Source organism: Nanorana parkeri, unplaced genomic scaffold (assembly GCF_000935625.1).
Source record: "Nanorana parkeri isolate BGI_ZX_2015 unplaced genomic scaffold, ASM93562v1 scaffold5, whole genome shotgun sequence".
NCBI lineage: Eukaryota > Metazoa > Chordata > Amphibia > Anura > Dicroglossidae > Nanorana > Nanorana parkeri.
The window spans coordinates 1,750,196-1,770,204 of NW_017306273.1; the positions used below are offsets into that span (position 1 = coordinate 1,750,196).

The 20,009-nt window shown below is 45.9% G+C and overlaps 1 protein-coding gene across 1 annotated transcript in view; it reads right to left on the reverse strand.

Annotated features, from left to right (window-relative positions):
* Positions 1–20,009, reverse strand: part of DNAJC11 (DnaJ heat shock protein family (Hsp40) member C11) — a 117,092-nt gene that overhangs the window by 3,427 nt on the left and 93,656 nt on the right. Inside the window, exons 8-13 of the mRNA XM_018576915.1 lie at positions 16,669–16,858; positions 11,598–11,683; positions 6,451–6,567; positions 3,684–3,839; positions 2,107–2,176; positions 381–438 (exon numbers count right to left, since the gene is read on the reverse strand). Coding sequence (XP_018432417.1) covers positions 381–438; positions 2,107–2,176; positions 3,684–3,839; positions 6,451–6,567; positions 11,598–11,683; positions 16,669–16,858 — 677 coding nt within the window. The remainder of the gene's footprint in view (positions 1–380; positions 439–2,106; positions 2,177–3,683; positions 3,840–6,450; positions 6,568–11,597; positions 11,684–16,668; positions 16,859–20,009) is intronic.

Genomic DNA, 20,009 nt, shown 5'->3' on the forward strand with positions numbered 1-20,009 from the left:
ATTTGGCTCCCCTCACCACCCCTGCAGCATCCCTCAACACATGCCCCTTGGACACACCGACCTGGTTTGCACCCAGATCCCGTTTCCTCTGACGATTTACCTAAAGAGGTGGCACAAGTGCGGCCAGTTACTTCCTCTTCTCTGTTCATTGAGAACAGGTGAAGATTAGGTCTGCCAGCACAAAGATTTTCTAACAAACTGGAAATTCTCAGCGTGTTACCATTGCCTATGGCATTGTCAGCTTTCACCGTCCACCAAGAAAGCTCTAAAGAACCAAATCCTCACCCAATTACTGAACCCATAAAGCTGGGATAGGGTCAGGTTGTTTTATGGCCAATCTTAGGAATGGACAACATTTAAAAAAAAAATATTGCAATTACCCATTCGGGACTCTTCAGCCTCAATTATCCTCCGCACAGATTCTTGCATTAAACACACCTGATTGACAAAAATAAAGGTGAGAGTTAAAAGTATCGCAATAGAACGTAAACTAGTTGTTTTTTTTTGGTAAATACATGTAACGGGAGTGCTTAAAAGGAGAACTATGGGGTCAGTGTTTTTCCCCATAGTTCTTCTTAGGGTAACGAGAGGACACAAACTAGCGTCCTCCCGTGACCCAAAGCTCAGTATACCGCGAGCTACAGCTTGCGTTATACTGAGACGCCGAAGCGGATCCCGACGTAGATGACGGGATCCGCCCAGCTGCGTGAGTGACAGCTGGCTCTGCCTATCTAGAGGCAGAGCCAGCTGTACCCGCCCCCTCCCCCGTCCGTTCCGCCAGTCAGCGCTGGCAGATCGGAGCGGGGAGAGGGGAATCCAGCCCTCCCCCTGTCACGGCAGAGAGCCGTGACAGGATCGAGAGGTGAGCGAACCTGGTATGTGTTCGCTCACCTCCCGATCTACTGAGCCGACCTGTGACAGTCTCATTGTCACAGGTCGGCTAGAACTATGAGGTGAATGGAAATCACTCATCTCATAGTTCTCCTTTAAAGGGAACCTGCACCCATGAAGGTTCACCTAAATTTAAATCCTCCCCAGCAGTACATTCAAAGCTAAGAAAGGTCTATGGACTCCCTGTATAGCAGTGCCGAGTCACAAGCCCAAGTACTGGATATTCCCTTTGGCTCCCAAAACTAGCAAGTTTATTCCCAAAAGGGTGAAGAGTTTGGAGGAGTCAGAAGAAGGGAACAATCTAGATTCTAGGACAATATAGCGGATTTGGAAAAGATCTCCAATTCAGCTCACTTTCCAGTTCAGCGATGTTGTCCTAGATTGTTCCCTTCTCCTGCCTTCTCCAAACTCTTCACTCTTTAGTGAATAACCCTGTAATGATGGAGGAGTGAAGAAAAACGATGTAGAGGAGGAGAATGTGACTGACTCCATGTAACAGCCATAGGCTGAAGTCTAATAAGTAAATCCCCCCCATGCCCAAACAATACCCCCTCTAGCTCCTCGCCCCCAGTAATGTCAATTTTTTAAAAAGCCCATATACTTATTGAAACTGGTGATCATATGATGTGCTGGGACCGGAGTCTTCTTTCTTCTAAATTGAAAAGTGGGAGGGGGTCCTTCTTTGGGTGCCCACGTCGCTGCCTGGTGGCATGAACACTATCCATTGGATCCATCGGTGGGGTCCTCACAGGGTCCTAAAGACTACAGTGGCGGTGAATTCAGGTGACCTAAAAAGGGCTTAGGTTGTCTTACGATGGTTCTTGTCCACTTGGGCACGCGGTGGGAGGTATGGAAAGGGGGTTTCCAATTTTGTCTGTACATGGGCTTCAACTCTTTCCTCAAGAACCTTTAAAAAAATCTACTCCCAGTAATGCAGAACTTACAGATAAAGAACTCTCTAATAACACATTCATACGTGTAAATAAATGGCGGTTATACGCCGACTTTAGGCCCGTTTTCATTTAGGATTTAGTCCCACTATAAACACAGGAAAAGCTATTAATGAGCTGTATTTAAAGCGCCGGGCACTATGCAATAAAGTAGCAAAATTATAATGGCAAGCCGGATGACAGGTTCTCTTTAATGCGCTCCCCTGGCTTCTTTTATCACTGAAATATTTACATAGTAAAAGGATTATGTAAATGAAATACTCACGGCCGCCTCTGCCTCTTGCTTCTTCTGTAATATATCTGACGCAGAGCTTTCCCGATGCTTCTCCAGCTCCCTAATAATTAAGACATAAATACGAGGAGACTTTTACCTGGGAGATCAGGCTGCCCATTGCAAATCACTGAAAGTTCTACGGCAACCTCCTCAAAAGGCCCAAAGAATAAATAAGCATGCCTCCTATTAAACCCAACTCCAGCTTTAATGCACCCCCTCCACCCCCAACATTTATTGTTTAATCTCTGAATATACAGGATTTGCAGGGATCCAGTCACAGGGCATCACGGGGTCCTCTTCATCTGGGGGTGGGCAGTACTGAATGCTGCAGACATTGGCACACAGGACATGAGTTGGGTTCAACACAGGAGTACTGTGAGCCCAGGCAGGCTTTGTGATGCAACCCAGGAGGCACGTCTCCATGATTCCCGGGGATCCAAGGAATTAAGTTGAATGATATTGGGTATTATTTAGCATGGAAGAGGACCTCAGAGCGGTGAGTCAGAGTCAGTACCAGAGAGGAGGTGGCTATTGCAGTAGAAGCCTCTCCCGGCAGTAACATGTCAAGAATGCCAGCCTTCTAATCTCTATTGTAAGCACAGAACAGGAGAGAGGGCAGAGATGAGCTGCAGAGACTTGAACGACTACAGTGCTTCTCTTTGAGAATGAATTGCTCCACAGTACCTACAGCTACAGAGGCCAGCAAGGGCTTGTTTTACATTTTCTTTATTGCTTGTTAACAATATGTAAATGTTTGAATGTCCATTGCCTGGCCATACTCTTAAAGAGATACAGGCAAATACAAGGGACATGTGTTTTCTCACTTAATTTCTTTCCTTTATGTATTTGTTAATCTACCATGAAACACATCCTGGATCTGTGCAGGAGTCTTCTGAGATAAAGACCGGTCACTGCAGCTCTCTCCTTGTGCAGGGTGACTGGTCTCGTCTCTGCCCCCTCCTGTAATGAAGACCGGTCACTGCAGCTCTCTCCGTGTGCAGGGTGACTGGTCCTGTATCCACCCCCTCCTGTAATTTTCTGCCGGCAGCCTGTAGCAGGACGACCAGATGAGTCCCTCCCACAGCTCTGCGCGCCGCACATACTAAGTGCAGTAGGGCAATGATGTCTCTACTACTATTACGAGTTAATACTGAGGCTTGTGAAGACATCTGGTACACACAAAGTGGATTTGTATCCTTTGTGGCTATTGAGGAATATATTTAAATTTGAGTTTTTGTGCCTGGAGTTCAGCTTTAATAATTTGGAAGCTAACACACAAATATTTGCATCAGCTACATGTTTTTGGCTGGAGTTCAACTTTAAGACAGGTTTGGATAAATGTGTGGTTAAAAACAGACCGTCTGGCCGCTTCCCCTCCTCCAGAGCAGGCCGTCATATCAAATCTGCAAATCTCATTTGTTTTCAGGCCGATACACCGACGCAACACTTTACGTAAAATGATTTGGCCGGTTCGATAACAAATAACCGATGCATCAAAGCCTGATCCATGAGATGCGCCCGGTGCCTGTCTGGCTGAGTTATACGCAGGATGGCTGCAATGTACTCACTTCTCCTTCTGTGCCTTGAGGTACGGCTTGATAATAAGCCGGTGCATGGCCACAAAGATAACGAGGGGCCCTATGGTAGCATAAAACACGGCGCTGGGAAGGAGCTGATCCGTCAGGTGGATAGGGAAGAAATATGTCTGACTGGCTCTATTCAACCTGGAACAAAGAAGAAGAACAATAGATTAATGCAAGGAGAAAGCTGGCGGCCAGGCGAGGAAAAACCCATCATTTATACATGCTGGATCTCATCTGACCCCGGAGTGCATCACTTGACACATCTATTATCTCCCGGCTTGTGATATGCCGCCATGTAATAAGCAGCCGCTGGCCGGCCCGCACAACAAGACTGTTCATTTCATGCTGCTGGTCAGTCCGAGGAGTGGGCTTTTTAATTGAGAGTAAGGCCTGGAGTAAGCAGAACTGTTCATTGCTGCAAACTCTTTAAAAGCAAACCTCTACTTTGACCATCCCGGGCACAACAACAAGCTTGCTTTAATCCCCCTCCCCCCCCCCCATCCCCAAAAGCATATACTTACCTTTCTTTCACTACACCGTTGCTGAAGAAAATACTTGATACTTCCAGGTATGAAGGAGCATGTGCCCCAGTTCATGTGACAACACGGGGCCAATCAGCGTTATAACAGGGGAGTCCATAACCCCCGTGTCAGCGACTTGTCGCTTACCCAGGGCTTTCCTTTCACTCCTGGCAGCTGAACAAAAAGGAAGGTATATGCTGCTGGGGAGGGCTGCATTAAAGTGAACCTGTTACCAATGGAGGGCAAAGCACAGATTCACTTTAATAATAATAAAAAACATTGCCAGTTCACAGCACAGTTTGTGTCCGTCAGTCTGAACTATTATTGTGTTATTTACTTTATTGTGTTATAAGTCCTCAGGGGCAGGGCCCTCCTTACCATCTTGTCTTGAATTGTATTGTGATTGTAATGTCTTCCTTATATTGTAAATCGCTGCGCAAACTGTTGGCGCTATATAAATCCTGTATAATAATAATAATTTACTTTATTTTTGTTTAAGATAGAGTACAAAAGTATTACAACTAGGGACGAGCCGATACCAAGTATTTGGACGAGTACTTGCAAGCACCCAAATGCTCCAATACTTACCTTCGATACCGGAACATTCCGTCAGAGGGAGAATTCCTCTGACCGGCAGTGCCGCGAGGGAACACGGAGCAGGCTTCATGATCAAACAGAAAGCCAGGTAGCGGATAATGACTCGCCGCCCGGCTTCTTGATTGGCCGGGAAGCCAGCTTCCCAGCCATAAGCATCGAGTCGGCAGAATAGCAGGGAGCTGGCTTCATGCTGATTGGCCAGGAAGCCGTGTTCCCGGCCAATCAGCTTCCTCAATACTAATTGGCTTGGAAGCCAGCTTCCTGGCCAATCAGGAAGCCGGGCGGCGGGTACCGGTATCAGCTATTCCCATCAGATAAATAGCAGTACTCGAACTCGATACCGAAAAATGGTATCATTGCATCCCTAATTAAAACCCCTGTCATGTTTTTACTACTAACCAGGGCTTGTCATAGTGACAGTCATATGAAATCTGCTTCAGGGACAAAGAAATAAAAATACTAAGTGAAAATAATGTTGAGCACCACACAGTGATAATTACAGGGTTATTTCAAAGATAGATTGTTTGCAAATCCAATGGGCTCTGGGGGCTGTAGCTCTGCCCTCTGTAAACGGCCTAACATGTAATACAAAGGATCAAAAGTAACACAAAATTCCTGTATATAAATCAGTGTCACAACTTTTTTTCTACTCCTTGTTTCTCTTTTGTGTTCCGTTATATGTAAACCCTGATAAGCCTCCAAAACGTGTTGGCTTTGCAAACAAGCGATCACTGGAATGGACCTGTATGTCCATGGATGGACCTGATATAAATTGGCTGATTAACTAAATGGAATTGTAAATGTTTACACAATAAATCGCAAATGCAATTGCAAATGGAAAAAGTAAAACAGGGATTTTCTTTTTACACGATTGGAAAACTGATCCTCTACATCAGGGGTGCCCATTAGGTAGATCGTGATCTACCAGTAGCTCTCAAAGCTGATGCTGGTAGATCAGGAAGAGTGTGAATGGCGGCCCCTTTATTCCAGTTTGGTATATTTATTTCGCTGTGCACACATGATTACCTATTAGCCCAAGTCTGCTGAGCCAAGCTCCCTGACACCTTTCTGGTGGATACTGGTGGTTGAAGTGCTATGTATTACATCAAAGAATATTAGTTTACACAGCCTGTTGCAAAATACAGCAAGGTGAGTCAGGAGAGAGAGCAAGGAGAGAGAGCCAGGAGAGAGAGCCAGGAGAGAGAGCCAGGAGAGAGCCAGGAGAGCCAGGGGAGAGAGCAAGGAGAGAAAATGAGGAATGTCAGCCAGGAGAGAAAATGAGGAATGACAGCCAGGAGAGAAAATGAGGAATGACAGCCAGGAGAGACAGCGCCAGGAGGATGAGCAAGGAGAGACAGCCAGGAGGATGAGCAAGGAGAGACAGCCAGGAGAGAGAGAGCAAGGGAGGTTTTTTTTCGTTGGTAGATCTCATGTAGCTCGTCATTTGAAAAGTAGATCTCAACACCACAAATTGTGGGCACCCCTGGTCTACATGCTGCCACAGAAATTGGAATGGCAACATGAAGCTTTGCCACTTTGCAGCATCTGCCACACATACTGACATGCAAATACACCTCGTAATGATAGATTTGGGCAGTGTTAATTCACAAAAGAGAAAACTGATGAAGACTTACTTGACCTTTAGAGACACCCCTTGTGGCACACCAATACTGACAGTAGCTCCTAACACGCTGTGTCTGGAAATTTTCCTCTCTGCTCCATACTCAACCAAGGTCCCGAAAAACCCAGCCCTAAAAAAAAAGGAAGAAAAACTCATGTTAAGCCAACTCTGCCCAAACTGGTGAAGCAGAGGCAAGGTGAATATCAGCGGGTCAAGGGGGCCCCTTTGCAAAGACACTGTCACTTAACTCTCAATGGGCAAGGTGACAGCGTCCCTTTGAATACAGTCATGCTACAGCACATTCCACCAGATGAACCTGACTTGGCCTAAACGGTTTCTAAGGTGCACTTTGTGGTGTCTGCAAGTACCAGTGTTTGTCTTAAGACTGATCCCTGTGTCCCACTGGGGCCCTCTGGAATCCTAGGCCCAGGCTGTAAACGCGGTCCTACCTCCTACTATCGTGTAGCCAAGCCCCATACCAATAAAATGGAAGAAATTCACATCTTAGGAAGAAGCTGAGGCTTTATATGCCTAGTGCCAAGAGGCCTCCACTGGGATTGATTTATAGACCAACACAAGGAACTTCTCGGCACAAGGTTCCTCATTTCATCACCTTAAAAAGATTTTAGGCCAGGTCAGGTTCACTTCATTCATTACTTTGATAACATATGTGACACACTGGTGGTTGGGGTATACTGGACTAAGTATAACTTCATGAATATAAACATATTATTAGCATAGGTAATTAATGTGTAGCAAAGTAAATCCTTCATAGAACAGAAGGTATTTACATGTCTCATTACATCACATATCCCCAAAATAAGACTTGCAAATCATTCCTTTACGCCCCATCAGTCAGATAGATGTACATTCAGAACCTCTGGTGTATAGAGTAAGTATAGCCTAATAATAGAGAGCCATTTATTCCAAACTGCATACAGATATATGAGGCCATCATCAGTGCAGTGTATGGAAACCATGTCTTCTATGGAGTGGGGTTTAGGACCCAACAAGACAGAACAATCATACAGGTCATGGTGAGAAGGGACTAAACGAATCTTAAAGCCCTCTGAGTCAGTTTGTAGTACAGTGAAATCATAACCAGTATGGGTTCACTGCATGTTAATTAAAACAACATAAATCATATCTAGCCATTAAAGGATACACCCCCCCCCGTTAGTGTAGGGACCTTAAATCATGCCTCTTAATCCGATCATCTTCTTCTTTCCTGTAGTTTTCAGATGTCCCTCCAGCGCTGGTGCGGATCTCTGATCCAGTGCTGACTCCTCTGTCCTAACTGGCACTTCCTATCCCACGGTGTCTCTGCTCCATAGACTTACCTTGTGTGTCTCCTCATCTCCCAGCCGAACATCTGAACTGCACATGCGCCCGCCCCTAGATCGTTTGCGGCCCGCCCGAGGCTTTTCAGATGTTCGGATGGGAACACGCGGCAAAGTCACAGGTAAGTTTAAACCTGTTTGAAAAGGTATTTTTTCAAAAGTTTTTGCATATATCTACTGCTTGCTAACTGTAGATATATGCAAAAACATGCTGAAGGTTTAATAATCCTAAAAAAAGATGTTAAAAGATTGCTTTTTGGTCCTCACCTGTGAATAGACAGTAAAGTAATTGCTGCTCACTGAACTCTGTGCTCTCCCCTCCTGCGGGTATCTTTATGGTGCTAGACTGACAGCATTGTGCAAAGCAATAGAGCCCTGATGGGTTCAGAATGCTAATCCTCCCCTTCCCAAGGCTGTTTCCAGGAGCTTATAGGAAGCCAATATAAAAACTTATTTATCCCAGACTACTGAATGCATAACTTAAAAGTATATGTAGAGTATAGAAGAGTATAATCCCATTAGGTTATTTTCTTGCTGTCTGTTCTGCTGGGGAGATATCTCTTCTCTTCCTATCCCGGAGCTGCAACAGGAATCTTCCCAAAAGTGAAGGGAATTTCCAAATCAGACCACTGCCTCTGTGCAGGAGCTTCCTGTAATAAAGACCACTCATTGCTCTCTCTCTCCCTGTGCAGGGTGACAGGTCTTGTCTCCGCCCCACCTGTAATAAAGACCGCTCACTGCTGATCTCCCTCCATGCGCGGGGTGGCTGGTCTTGTCTCTACCCCCTCCTGTAATGCAGACCGGTCACTGCTGATCTCCCTCCATGCGCAGGGTGGCTGGTCTCGTCTCCACAACCTCCTGTAATGCAGACCGGTCACTGCTGATCTCCCTCCATGCGCAGGGTGGCTGGTCTCGTCTCCACAACCTCCTGTAATGCAGACCGGTCACTGCTGATCTCCCTCCATGTGCAGCGTGACTGGTCTTGTCTCTACCCCTCCTGTAGTTTTCAGCAGTCTGTAGTGGGTGGGGTTTGCTGTGTCCCTCCCACAGCTCTGCAAAGGCTATGCACAGCACAGTGATGTCACAGTTACTTTTACAAGGCAATAATTAGCTTTGCTAAGGTATTAGGGGAACACAAAATGGATTTATATCCTTTGTGGCTATTGAGGAATAGATATAAAGCTTTTGTGCCCAGAGTTCAGCTTTAAAAGCATCATTTTTAGTCGAGTTATTTGCAGGGAGAGTCATGTCAAGCATGAGTGACATCCAGAACATCTGAAGAAACTTCATCAATTCCATATAGCTTTGCCTTTTGGGTCAGGTGATCCCCTCTAAATGCCCCCAATCCCTCAGAGCTCTGCAGGTTGAAGACGCAGTGTCCCAGGAGTCCGTGGCACCTGCTTGCTCTGCTCACCCTTCTGACACCGAGAGGATTAAACAACAAATGAATCAATATGGTGTAGAGAGAAAATAATCAGAGCGCTATTAGTGGATCACCACAGGGTTAATCCTAATTGGATTGCAATAGGCTCATAATTCACTGTCAGAACATCGACCTGCTGTACGGGGCGAGCAAAGCAATGGGGGACACATTCTCGTCTTCTCAGCCTTGACATGGTGTGATGAAGTGAGCGGTTTGATAGCACACTGCGAGCAAGGACTAATCCCTAGATGTCATGCTCATTCACTGCGGGTACGCCACTTCGAGGATAATGCCCGTTTGAATCTCGTATATCTGGCTTAACTACAGCAATGAAAGCTGGATAAATAAAAGGTCAGGAAATGCCATGTAACAAGGACGGGGGATAGATACTCTATATTACAGATAAATCAGAAGTCTGCTTTATTTCCACGTCGGGGGGAATGCAAGGCTGGCCGCAGGAACGGCGACTTGTGGGCTAGCCTATGAAAGTGGTAAAATGACATTTTGCAAACAGCAACCAATCAGATTTTAGCTAAAATGTTCCTTCTACAGGAATGAAGTAAACGATTGGCAGCTATGAGCACAGCAGACACGTCTCACTTAATACCATCGCAGGCATGAGGCTCAGAAAATCAAACCTAATATTGGTTGCTCTGGCATTTGATAGACAAACAGAATTTGGCCCCACACATCCCAGTCGACAAGGACCAGGCAACCTCACCACTCCAGCTGTTTTGGAACTACAAGTCCCATGAGGCATTGCAAGACTGACAGCCACAGGCATGACTCCCAGATGCATGATGGAATTAGTAGCTTCACCACAGCCAGTGGGCAAACCTCACCACCCCAGCTGTTGTGGAACTACAAGTCCCATGAGGCATTGCAAGACTGACAGCCACAGTCTTGACTACCAGATGCATGATGGAATTTGTAGTGTCACCGCAGCTGGAGTGCCAAGGTTGCTTACCCCTGCTGTACACTAACCGTACCTCCTAATGTGGTAACCTAAACCAGAAGTCAGCTTGCATTCTAAGTTTATGCTAACAGGTCTCGGGGATCCCCAAAGCCCCGGCACAGATACATATAAAATATAAAAAAAATACAATTCCGTGATTGATCCCTGAACTACATCTCACCCCGGGCAAAACTATCGGCCAATCAAAATAAACCAAACATATGGACAGGCATTTGAATGGGTCATTTATTTATAGAGACGGGATCCCTATACAAGGTATAGGTTTACTTTACAGCTGAACTGCAGGGTAAAAGCTAAATACACATATGAAATACATAGAGAGTGCTTACAGCTGCCGAATGATTGGTATTTCTGTTTATCAAGTCCTGAGATTAACACAGAAGTACTGCACAGCAGGGCAGAGGACCTGATTTTTCCCCTGCTGCAGTTAAGCCACATTCACAGGTCTTGTCCCTCCTCCAACCTGTGACTGGACAATGAAAGGAGAAGCAGCAGACTGATGAGCTCATTTTCCAGTCACTCTGATCTGAGCACTGCTGTATAGGGGAATTGCAAAAGGTTGCTATCAATTTAAATTCAGGTACTTACACAGCGCAATACAAAAAATCTTATGCATTTAATACAGAGATGCAATCATTTGTGTCTATTAGAACTGTCTGCAGATCAGGTTTAAAGGAAAATGTAACCTGCAGCTCTAAAACATTTTTTTGTGCACTGTAGTACCTCTCACCAACCCTGTCACTTTAGGACACCGCAGTGAGTTAGGGGTTCGGCTAGAGGAACCAGACTGTGCAGCGAGGTACACACTTATCCAACACACCCAGACTTGTGAAGTTGCTGCAACTCATGAAGAGAGCAAATGTTATTCTAGAAGACCGCCATAAAGGCGAGTTGTATTCTTCTCTTTCCGCGTGATTCTGCTTCAAAGTCTGCCAGCAAGTGACCGGCTCACTTTAAATGCAAGACAACACTGTTAAAAAGAGAATATGGTGCTGGGAATTTTGGCTTAATGCACTAGATCGACATACTCCGGCCCTCCAGCTGTGATGAAACTTCAAATCCCATCATCCTTCTGCCTCTGAATGTCAGAGTCTTGCAATGCCTCATGGGACTTGAAGTTGTATCACAGCTGGAGGGCCGGAGCTTGCCAACCCTTGCACTAGGTCCTTCGCTCAACGCCTGCTGTGGACATTCGGTTTTTCTCCACATTTATGTGCGCTCTCTCAAAGTTCTCCCATGCCTTTATAAAAATGAAAAAACATACCAATAGCCTTGACTTACATCCAAAACTGGCCCTACAGTGTGTACAGATGTGGTAAGGGCATTACCCTGTAAGCGTCTAATGAGCGTGGTGTATGGAATTCGGCGGCATACTGTACAGTGAAGAAGGAAGCCGGATGTCTGAGGAGCGTCACACTTACTTTATGGATCCTTTGACTCGTGTCTGCTCTTCATCTTGAAATTTGTGCTGGTAGCTGACCATTACAAAGGAGTGCGGGATTCCAAGCTGAAAACAAAATACTAAATTACTTAACTCAATCTTTTCAAATGTAACTTGAGGTGAACAAAACACTTTAGATGCGTCAAACCTCACATGGACATACAGTGTATACCTATTCTGGGGTGTTCCTGACATTCTCTGAAATTGTGGTTCCTTTCAGTCTTAAAAGGACATTGTTACTTTACTCATTAAGGGAAATATAAAGTTCCTCTTGATAACTTCCCTGACCCAAGCAAGGTATACTTAACCATCCACGCTCCCTTGCCACCTCCACAAACCATTGGAGCCCTTGCTCAGCTGTTCTAGTGGAGTGGGTCTTCCAGGTATGGGGGGAGCATGTGACAGCTCGTGCCTATGTAGGAAATTGCCTGGCGCGAATACTGTTATATAGGAGGGGCAGCAATGCCATCCTGGAAAGCTCCAATATCAGAGTGTACGCTGTATGGATTCCTGCAGTGGAGAGGTGGCAAATGAACATGGGAGGTTTGCATATACCTTGCTGGGTGTGTGGACTATCAGTGGACAATGTTGAAGGCCACGTGAACACCTTCAGCTTGTTGGCGTGTTCCTCAAACCATTCTTGAACCATTTTTGCAGTGTGGCAGGGCACATTATCCTGCTGAAAGAGGGCACTGCCACTAGGGAATACCGTTTCCATGAAGGGGCGTACTTGGTCAGCAACAATGTTTAGGTGGGTGGTACGTGTCAAAGTAACATCCACATGAATGGCAGAACCCAAGGCTTCCCAGCAGAACATTGCCCAAAGCAACACACTGCCTCTGCCTTCTTCCTATAGTGCATCTTGGCACCATCTCTTCCCCAGGTAAGCGACACACACGCACCCAGCCATCCACATGATGTAAAAGAAAATGTCATTCATCAGACCAGGACACCTTCTTTCATTGCTCCGTGGTTAAGTTCTAATGCCCCCTGCCCATTGTATGCGCTTCTGGTAGTGGACACGGGTCAACATGGTCACCCTGACCAGTCTGCGACTATGCAGCCCCATACGCAAAAAAATGTGATGTACGGTGTGTTCAGACACCTTTCTATCGGAACCAGCATTAACTTTTCAGCAATCCGAGTAGCTATTTTGCATCGGACTACATGGGCCAGCCTTTGCTCCCCACGTGCGTCAATGAGACTTGGCCACCCATGACCCTGTCGTCAGTTCACCTTCCTTGGACCACTTTTGATAGGTAGTGGCCACTGCAGTCCGGGAACATCCCACAAGAGATGCAGTTTTGGAGTTGCTCTGACCCAGTGGTTCAGCCATCACAATTTGGCTCCTGTCAAAGTCACTCAAATGCTTATGCTCGCCCATATTCTTTGCTTCCAGCACATCAACGTCAGGGACAAAATGTTCACTTGCTGCCTGATATATCTCACCCACCTCCAGGTACCATTGTAATGAGATAATCAATGTTATTCACGTCACCTCTCAGTGGTCAGAATGTTACAGTATGTCCGATTGGTGTATACACTGATCAGCATACCTTCAGAGGCTAGTGGAGTCCATGCCTTGACGGGTCAGGGCTGTTTTGGTGGCAAAATGGGACCTACTTTATATTAGGTAGGTGGTTATAATGTTATTGCTGATCGATATATATATACACACACACACACTGAGTGGCCATATTATTATGACCACCTGACGTTTGTAGGTAAATTAGCTATAATTTTGGGCTGAAGTTGCTAGAGGGCCAGCCCATTATAAATAGGGAAGCAGGTTGTTTACCACGACAGTAGAAGTGATTTGTTTCTGAAGATACGGGGAAACAACGCGATTTAACAGCCTTTAAACGTGGGATGATTGTTGGCGCTCGGAGCCATGGAGCGAGTATCAGCAAAACAGCAGAATTCGATAAATGTTCAAGAGCAGCTGTTGTTAAAGTGTTTAAAGACTGGACTGTCAGCCGAAAATCTGGGTCTGAATGTGCGAATATCTGAAAGCAAAGGGTCAATAAACCTAAAAATCCCCTTTTAAGGGCCGATTATGGCTCTGACTTGTTCCAATCTGGCAGTCTCCCTTTAACAGCTAAGTGTATCAGTAACTCTTCCACGTAAAAGAAGCTTATATCTCCGATTTAGTGGATCTTTTAAAACAGCCCCTAGCTAGGAACCATTTAGCAGTGAAACGAAGCACTGAAACCTCTGGCGGACATCTGTGCGGAGCAGTCTGCATTAGGTATTTTTAATGTAGTGCACTTCTGTATTTATGGTTCTGCAAAAGCTATGCATCAGCCAAAAGAGCCCAAAAAGGCGTCGTAAAAAGTACATTTATTAAAAAGTATAATTGAATGGCATAAAACATTCATAGAATGGTTATAGTGATTTGGGTTTTAATGATGCCCGGCCTAGAGAATTCAGCTTAAGTGGAGTGGAACGGGCTCTGAAAGACAAAATTCAGTGTGGAATGAACATCGCGGGTGTTTCCTGAAAGCCTCCAGCAAGTCACGGATGTTACGTACGGGCGAGACACAAACTTTTCTGTGGCAGAATGAGCGATTAAGTGGTAATTTACTGATGCGGGATCTATAGGTTTATTGTAAGGGGCATTTTAAAGAATTCTGCTGATCCGGAGTCTCGGCATCCAGAAAATAATCAAATCAAATATGCGCTGAACGCTTTTTACTTCAATCTGAGCATTAAACATAAAGGCCAAGATCGCTTCTTGAATATTTTGTTACTGTGTATTTAGAGTTAGTTATGGACCGTGTGCATTCATTTAAAAGGTCAACTGCAGGCAAATCAGCTAAACAAACAGTACATCAAATACATACATGGGAACCATTTTATCTGCAAAAAGATTTTTTTTAATTCTGTTCAGCCGCTATTGTGATACCTGAACGGCAAGACAGCTTGGTCAGACCACACATCCAGCCTACTGACTGGACAATGAAAGTACAGCAGCACAATAATGGGGTCATCGATTTGCTAAATTGGCTCTTTCCTCCTGTTAGCATGTTCCCTGTCAACACATGCATGCAGCAAAGCCTGTGTCTTGTCATCAATTCAGGTGCTTACATTACATTGAAAAATATATTTCATGGTTTTGCAATAAATACTTAAATTCTGGTATGCCAAAAAATTAAGGCCTTCAACTTTAGGGGGCTATTTACAGTGAAGAGTGGATACTGCTTATCCATTGGACACCAAAATCCTTATTCCAACACCATGGCCTGCATTTTCCATCCTATTTATAAAATGCAAACTGCAGTGTGGAGCCTTCAGGGTCCCATGGACTTCTCTCTGGTTTTTCCTGCGGAAAGGCCTTCATGATTGGAGGAGAGGACAGTCACATGACTTTGACAAGTCATGCTTTCCTCCTCCTGGATTTTCTTTTCTCTCTCTGAAGCTGCTGGATGTGCAATCATCATTTTGTCAATTTAGAATGAAACTCCAGCCACACAGCGACATACTGCACATAAAAGGGAGCTTTTTTGCCTGCCAAAGCATTTGTATTTCTGTCCGTTGAGTTCAGAGAACTTTTAGCGCATTCTGTGTTATTAATATCCTCGGTACCTTTAACCAGTTGACATCCGCGGTGTTAAACCCCCTTCCCATCCAGGCCATTTTTCAGTATTCAGCGCTGCGGTACTTTGACATTTATTCCGTCATGCAGCGCTGCACTGAAATGAATTGTATACCCTTTTTTGGGGAGGGCTATGGAGCCGCTAATCGCCTATATGTGAAACACACCCGGTAACGGGTGTGTGCAATGGTCGGGCCTTTTCTGCCCATGCGTGCCCGCTAGGGGGCGCGCGCGAGCAGAAAAAAACTGCCGTCTGGAGACGGCAACCCGCCACTGCTGCAGTGCCGTCCGTCCGTTTTTTACTAAGGGCAAGCGGCAAGTGGTTAAAGGAGACGTACTGGTAGAGTAAAAAGTACGCTTACCAATACTTAGAGCCGGTGTGCGACACTGCAGGTATCACATGCCAGCTCTATAGATCGGGCTAGGTGATCACGGATTGATGATCCTTCAGCTCACTGTCTTTTCCCTTCAGAGAGCGGTGACCGTCAGTCACCGATCATCTCCCTGACCTCTCTATTCCTCCAGCGCTCACTGGAGGGAGAAACAAGGGATGGGGTGGGCCCAGCTGGCTCTGGATCTAGAGAGGCAGACTCAGCTGTCAATCAGGCCGCGGGGTGGATAATGACAATATTCTCGGGATCTTTCCCGGCTCTGCACTGTCAAAAAGCGGGCAACCCGCCATCTGCTGACTTTGGGTCACAGGAGAACATTAGTAAATGTACACCTTTGACCCAAAAGAAGACCAAAGCCAAAAAAAATAAGTTTCTTTTATTTAAGATCTGGCCTTCATAAGTGGCCAAGACTTCATTTCATCAGTGTTAGATCAGGGAACTCGAATGACTGCATGAAAAACGGACAGCCACTAGAGGGAGACGCTACAAAACTGAATAGGGATTGTAGATCGGCAGTTGGGTTTTGCTTCAGATTTTTAAGGACTTGGAGCTCAGTGTTTATGTTCCTTTTTAAAGCTGGCCATACACCTATAGATTATGTCCAGACTTTCTATGGTCAGATGGAAAAAGTGCAACAGATTCCTCCATCTACACTAAACTGTGTGGATGGAGGAATCTCCCGCTGGGCCAAGCTTCAGTATCTTGCTAGGTCAGCCCGGCTGGCTGTCAAAATACCTGAACAATGCCTGCGTCCAATCAGATAGTTCAGGTTTTTTGACAGCCAGCGGGGCCGACTAGCAAGATACTTAACCTTGGCCCAGCGGGAGATTTCTCCAGCCACACAGTTTAGCGTAGATGGAGGAATCTGTTGCACTTTTTCCATCTGACCATAGAAAATCCGCAGATAATCTCTAGGTGTATGGCCAGCTTTAGAAAGTAACAAACACTGAGCAGTGTGTCCACTAGTCTGTTAGGTAGACCGGAATCTGGTTCTCAAGCTGTCAAGGGTTGCTGACCACTGCACTGGGTCTTTAAGCAAGCCTACAAGGTTATCGGTGCCTTACCTGAAAGGCCATTGTGAAATGACTGGTCTTTGTGTCCCGCACAATACTAGTGTTCATAGCAGACTGGATACCACACCGCCACTGCACGTATCCCATTGTGTTTTTGTCTAGATGCCGTGCCAGCATTGTCGTGAGGCCGGGCCTGATCCCCCGTGAGGAGAACTGCAATACACAGTTTGTAGTGAAGAAACTGAAAGGAAACAGAAAGTCATTATATTACAACTGGGAGGAAAAGACTGACATATAGAAAACACAAAAATAAATCCACGTTTTGATACCGATGAACAACCCATGACAAGTGTTCCCATCAACCAGACAGGGACGTGAGCACCCAAAGGAGGATCCTCCCATTCTGCAGTCTAGAAGAAGGGAGACTCTGGACCTGGCATGTCATGTGATTGAAGATTTGGGAAGGTAAATGGGGATTTTGGGGGGATTGGCTGGAGGGGGGTAGTCTGGGTAAATTTAAATTAAAAGGGGGTTTTCACAGAGTTAAAGCCCAATTGAACATTCACTTTACATCCGATAAATACATTCCAGGTCCATTAAAACAAGGTCTGCAAAGTGCAGTTTTCTTTAGAATATAGACATAACTTGAGAAGGACCCTTGCTCTATGTGGAAGCAGTGGTCTCTCTGCAGTTTGACACGCCCCCTTCTGAGTAAGGTCTGAAGCACTGCAATCATGCTGATTGGAGAGCTCTAGCTCCACCTCAGCAGGGGGTGTGCCTTACCTCTCCAGAGACCACTGCTTCCACACAGAGAACAAGGGCCACCTCTACACCATGCTGGCAAGGGACAGGCATTTCTACTCTGGCTCTAGCAGTTAGCTAAAGAAATGGAACTTACAGACTTTCGATACACCAAGAAATGTAATTAGCTGATTTAAACTAAAAGTTTACTTGGGCCTCAAGCTTAACGCCTTACCGACCAACCCACACATGTATGCAGTGGCAAAAAGGCCACCTCATGTAGAAGTCCACAGATTTGTGCTGGATGCACACTGAATGCGTGCTCCCAACACAGTGGCCAAGTTCCGGGTCACTTTTTACAATTAGGAGAAAGGGACGGCCTCCTAATCGTGTGGTTGGCTGCCACTGTGATCATATGACTGGAAACCCATCCCCAGCTCCCGCCATTAAAGAAGAACTCTGGATAAATCCCAGCCTTACCCTTGCAGTGGGGCTACCAACACACTGCAAGGGTTAAGTGCTCTTTTTGTCTAGGGAGATCAAATAATGCAGATATACTCCCCTGATCTTTGGTCCCGCCGGGCTGCTAGACCTTCCCCACAGCCTATTCTCCCCTGGGCTCTGGCAAGACCTTCCCTACAGCCTCTTCTCCCCTGGGCTCTGGCAAGACCTTCCCTACAGCCTCTTCTCCCCTGGGCTCTGGCAAGACCATCCCTACAGCCACTTCTCCCCTGGGCTCTGGCAAGACCCTCCCTACAGCCACTTCTCCCCTGGGCTCTGGCAAGACCTTCCCTACAGCCTCTTCTCCCCTGGGCTCTGGCAAGACCTTCCCTACAGCCTCTTCTCCCCTGGGCTCTGGCAAGACCTTCCCTACAGTCTCTTCTCCCCTGGGCTCTGGCAAGACCTTCACTACAGCTTCTCTTTCCCTGGGCTCTGGCAAGACCTTCCCTACAGCCTCTTCTTCACTGGGCTCTGGCAAGACCTTCCCTACAGCCTCTTCTCCCCTGGGCTCTGGCAAGACCTTCCCTACATCCTCTTCTCCCCTGGGCTCTGGCAAGACCTTCCCTACAGCCTCTTCTCCCCTGGGCTCTGGCAAGACCTTCACTACAGCTTCTCTTCCCCTGGGCTCTGGCAAGACCCTCCCTACAGCCACTTCTCCCCTGGCTCTGGCAAGACCCTCCCTACAGCCACCTCTCCCCTGGGCTCTGGCAAGACCTTCCCTACAGCCTCTTCTCCCCTCGGCTCTGGCAAGACCTTCCCTACAGCCTCTTCTCCCCTGGGGCTCTGGCAAGACCTTCCCTGCAGCCTCTTCTTCCCTGGGCTCTGGCAAGACCTTCTCTACAGCCTCTTCTTCCCTGAGGTTCTGGCAATCTAAGGACTGTCAACATCATCACATCTTATGCAGGTCTAATGGAGTTCTTCAAGTAAGCACTGGCGACAAGGGGTTAATTTGATCCTGCAACATTGATCGGAAGCAATTAAACGGTAGGGAAAACAAGAACTTCAGGTCATAAGCAGTTGTTTCTTCCGACAAGTGGATCAGTATCCGTAATGGTCTTAAGTACCAGAACCTTGTGTTCCTCATATACAATTAGTAAGCCGTTGTGAGATGTGAACCGACATTCAGCCTCCGCAAGTTGAAGAGCTTCTGGTGAACGATCTTCCGTCAAGTCACGGGATGACACTTCTGACATTTTTTAATGCATTTGTATTTTTTTTCTTATTATTTTATCCTCTGCAATTTCCGCCCGGAAAACAATACAATGCTCTTTAATCAACGGGCAGTCAGGGGCGCACAAGCAAACAGATAGTTTATACCGAGTCGATTTAAATAATTTCAATAATCGCCACGTCCCTGGAGAGCTTACACAGTAAATAATAAAAAGGACGCCTAGATAACGACGCTGTCTGTCAAATATATCACAGACACGCGTCACTGTGTGGAATTATATTGCCTCCTACAGACGGGAAGCTATATTCTCAAATCTGCTTGATTTGTAATTATTTTTATGTGGAAAAAAACGCAGCAAAACACGTTTATGGCTGGTAATTAGAGAGATACTTTTTATAAGTAATGGATTTCTGTTCCCTTCTGTAAAGTGCACCTATCACTTATAAGGTTCGGAGGCACCAATAAAGTTTAATGCAAAATTCCACAAAAATATATCCAAGTGTATATATACGATTGCTATATAGTGCTATTTAACCCATCCTGTAATTATTATCTAAAATCCCATTTTCATTTCAACAGGCAGCAGTCTATGGTGACCAAAAATGTTAACTTTACCCCCAGGGGATTCTCACTCCCCCGTTTCTCCCTGCTTGGGGAGAAGTTTCAGGCATCCCCAGCAGCAGACCCTTGGAAATACACTTGTCAAGAGTGCAGCACATTTACAGAGGTGCTGGGGATGCAGGGTTTCTCTTATTACGTTCTCAAACAATTCATCCCCATACAGCTACCTCCTCGTGTATCACTGGCCCCTCCCTTTTAGATTGTAAGCCCTCAGGGCCAGGGCACTCCTTACCATCTTGTCTTAAATTGTATTTGTAATGTTCTCCTTATATTGTAAAGCGCTGTGCAAACTGTTGGCGCTAAATAAATCATATATAATAAAATTACAAGACTAGAGATGATCATACAGACCCCCCCC